This window comes from Nansenia antarctica (assembly GCF_963989245.1).
Source record: "Nansenia antarctica genome assembly, chromosome: 1".
In the NCBI taxonomy this organism is placed as follows: Eukaryota; Metazoa; Chordata; class Actinopteri; order Argentiniformes; family Microstomatidae; genus Nansenia; species Nansenia antarctica.
In genome coordinates, this window is record NC_137674.1 from 111,092,176 (window position 1) to 111,094,675 (window position 2,500).

Here is a 2,500-nt window from a genome sequence, read left to right on the forward strand (position 1 = left end):
CAGACACACACAACCAGCAGACACAACCAACAGACACAACCAACAGACACACACAACCAACAGAAACACACAACCAGCAGAGACAACCAACAGACACAACCAGCAGACACACACAACCAGCAGAGACAACCAACAGACACAACCAACAGACACACACAACCAGCAGAGACAACCAGCAGACACACACAACCAACAGACACAACCAGCAGACACAACCAGCAGACACACACAACCAGCAGACACAACCAGCAGACACACACAACCAGGAGACACAACCAGCAGACACACACAACCAGCAGACTTACAGAGTACTCCTTAGCGATCCTCTGGCGTTCTCTCTCCTGGAGGATGACAGAGTACTCAGCGTGTTTGGCCGGGTACTCCTTGATCATCAGGTCGATGACCTCATCACTACGCAGGGCGGTCAGGCCTGGGGGGGGGGGGGGAGGGAGAGGGGGAGAGAGAGGGAGAGAGAGGGGGAGAAGGGGAGGGAGGGAGAGGGGGAGAGAGAGGGAGAGAGAGGGAGAGAGGGGGAGAGAGAGAGAGAGAGAGAGAGAAGGGGAGGGAGAGGGGGAGAGAGAGGGAGAGAGAGAGGGAGAAGGGGAGGGAGAGAGAGAGAGGGAGAGAGAGAGAGAGAGGGAGAGAGAGTGAGAGAGAGAGAGAGAGAGAGGGAGAGAGAGAGGGAGAAGGGGAGGGAGAGAGAGAGAGGGAGAGAGAGAGAGAGAGAGAGAGGGAGAGAGGGGGAGAGAGAGAGAGAGAGAGAAGGGGAGGGAGAGGGGGAGAGAGAGGGAGAGAGAGAGAGGGAGAGAGAGTGAGAGAGAGAGAGAGAGAGAGAGAGAGAGAGGGAGAGAGTGAGCCCAGATGACCCCAGACTCCAGGCGAGGTCAGAGGTTGTGAGAGTGTAGCGTTTCTTACCCAGGGTGCACTGCGTCTCTGTGATGACGTTCTGCTCTCTCAGGTACAGCTTCTCCTTGTGGGAGAGGTCTCTCCTCTCCAGGTCTGCAGGAGCAACCACAGGGTTAATGCCCCCCGCTGGCCACTCTACTGTACTGCAGGCCCTGGGCCAACTAAACAGCCGCACACATCATTATAATAATAATCATAATCATAATAATAATAATAATAATAACAATAACACCACATCATTATGGTCACATCAATGATCCACTTTACACTTTTATGCCATTGTTTTGTTATTATTATTGACATTTCACTGCAAATTGATATTGTCTGATTGATGCGTTGTTGAGGATTTATCTATCTACCTACCTATGTGTCTATCTATCTATCTAATCTAACAATGTATCTATCTGTCTAACAATGTATCTATCTATCTACCTACCTACCTACCTACCTACGTATCTATTTATCTGTCTGTCTGTCTGTCTGTCTCTGTCTCTCTGTCTGTCTATTTATTTATTTATTCAGGGTTAGGGGTCAGGGCTACGCCCAGGGTCAGGGGTCATACCTGGGTACTTCCTCTTGAAGGAGGTGACAGCCAGGTACTCGCTGACCTGCTCCTGCAGCATGTAGTACTCACTGTCCTCACACGGCCACTTGTACTCTGTCAGGTTCTCAGCTGGGAAGTATGTAAGACTGGAGACACACACACACACACACACACACACACATACATACCACACACACACACACACACATACCATACACGCACACGCACACATACCACACACATAGTTCACGTAAGGAGGTAGGTTTAGCTCCTAGATATGTTGGTGCTATTGTGTGTGTGTGTGTGTGTGTGTGTGTGTGTGCGTGTATGGTATGTGTGTGTGTGTGTGTGTGTGTGTGTGTGTGTGCGTGTGTGTGCGTGTGCGTGTGTGTGTGTGTGTGTGTAGCAGCCTCACCCCAGGTCCTGGCTGGATGTGTCACAGCTCCTGGAGCTGTCCCCTGAGCCCATCCTGGAGCTGTCCCCCGAGCCCATCCTGGAGCTGTCCCCCGAGCCCATCCTGGAGCTGTCCCCCGAGCCCGTCCTCCGCCTCTTCAGAGCCTGACTCCCGTCGTTGGACACCTCCTCTCCCTCGTCCTGCAGAGAGGAACACACACAAACAGCTCAACTACACACAGGGCACACACACACACACACAGCTCAACTACACACAGGGAACACACACACACACACAGCTCAACTACACACAGGGAACACACACACACACACAGCTCAACTACACACAGGGAACACACACTTACAAACAGCTCAACTACACACAGGGAACACACACTTACAAACAGCTCAACTACACACAGGGAACCCCTCACAGCACCAGTCCCTGTCTGTCTGCCTGTCTGCCTGCCTGTCTGCCTGCCTGTCTGCCTGTCTGTCTGCCTGTCTGTCTGCCTGTCTGTCTGCCCGTCTGTCTGTCTGTCTGACCCTCTCTAACATGATGGAGACCAGCTCACCCAGGGGGAGATGAGATGCTAGCAGACCTCCATGGAAACAAACTGACAGCAACTAAACACACAAACCCAGTAAACAGCTGCT

The 2,500-nt window shown here is 52.2% G+C and overlaps 1 protein-coding gene across 1 annotated transcript in view; it reads right to left on the reverse strand.

Annotated features, from left to right (window-relative positions):
* phf10 (PHD finger protein 10) overlaps window positions 1-2,500 on the reverse strand; it is a 20,974-nt gene that overhangs the window by 18,151 nt on the left and 323 nt on the right. The window contains exons 2-5 of the mRNA XM_080529946.1: window positions 1,866-2,044; window positions 1,469-1,596; window positions 916-999; window positions 306-430 (exon numbers count right to left, since the gene is read on the reverse strand). Coding sequence (XP_080386072.1) covers window positions 306-430; window positions 916-999; window positions 1,469-1,596; window positions 1,866-2,044 — 516 coding nt within the window. The remainder of the gene's footprint in view (window positions 1-305; window positions 431-915; window positions 1,000-1,468; window positions 1,597-1,865; window positions 2,045-2,500) is intronic.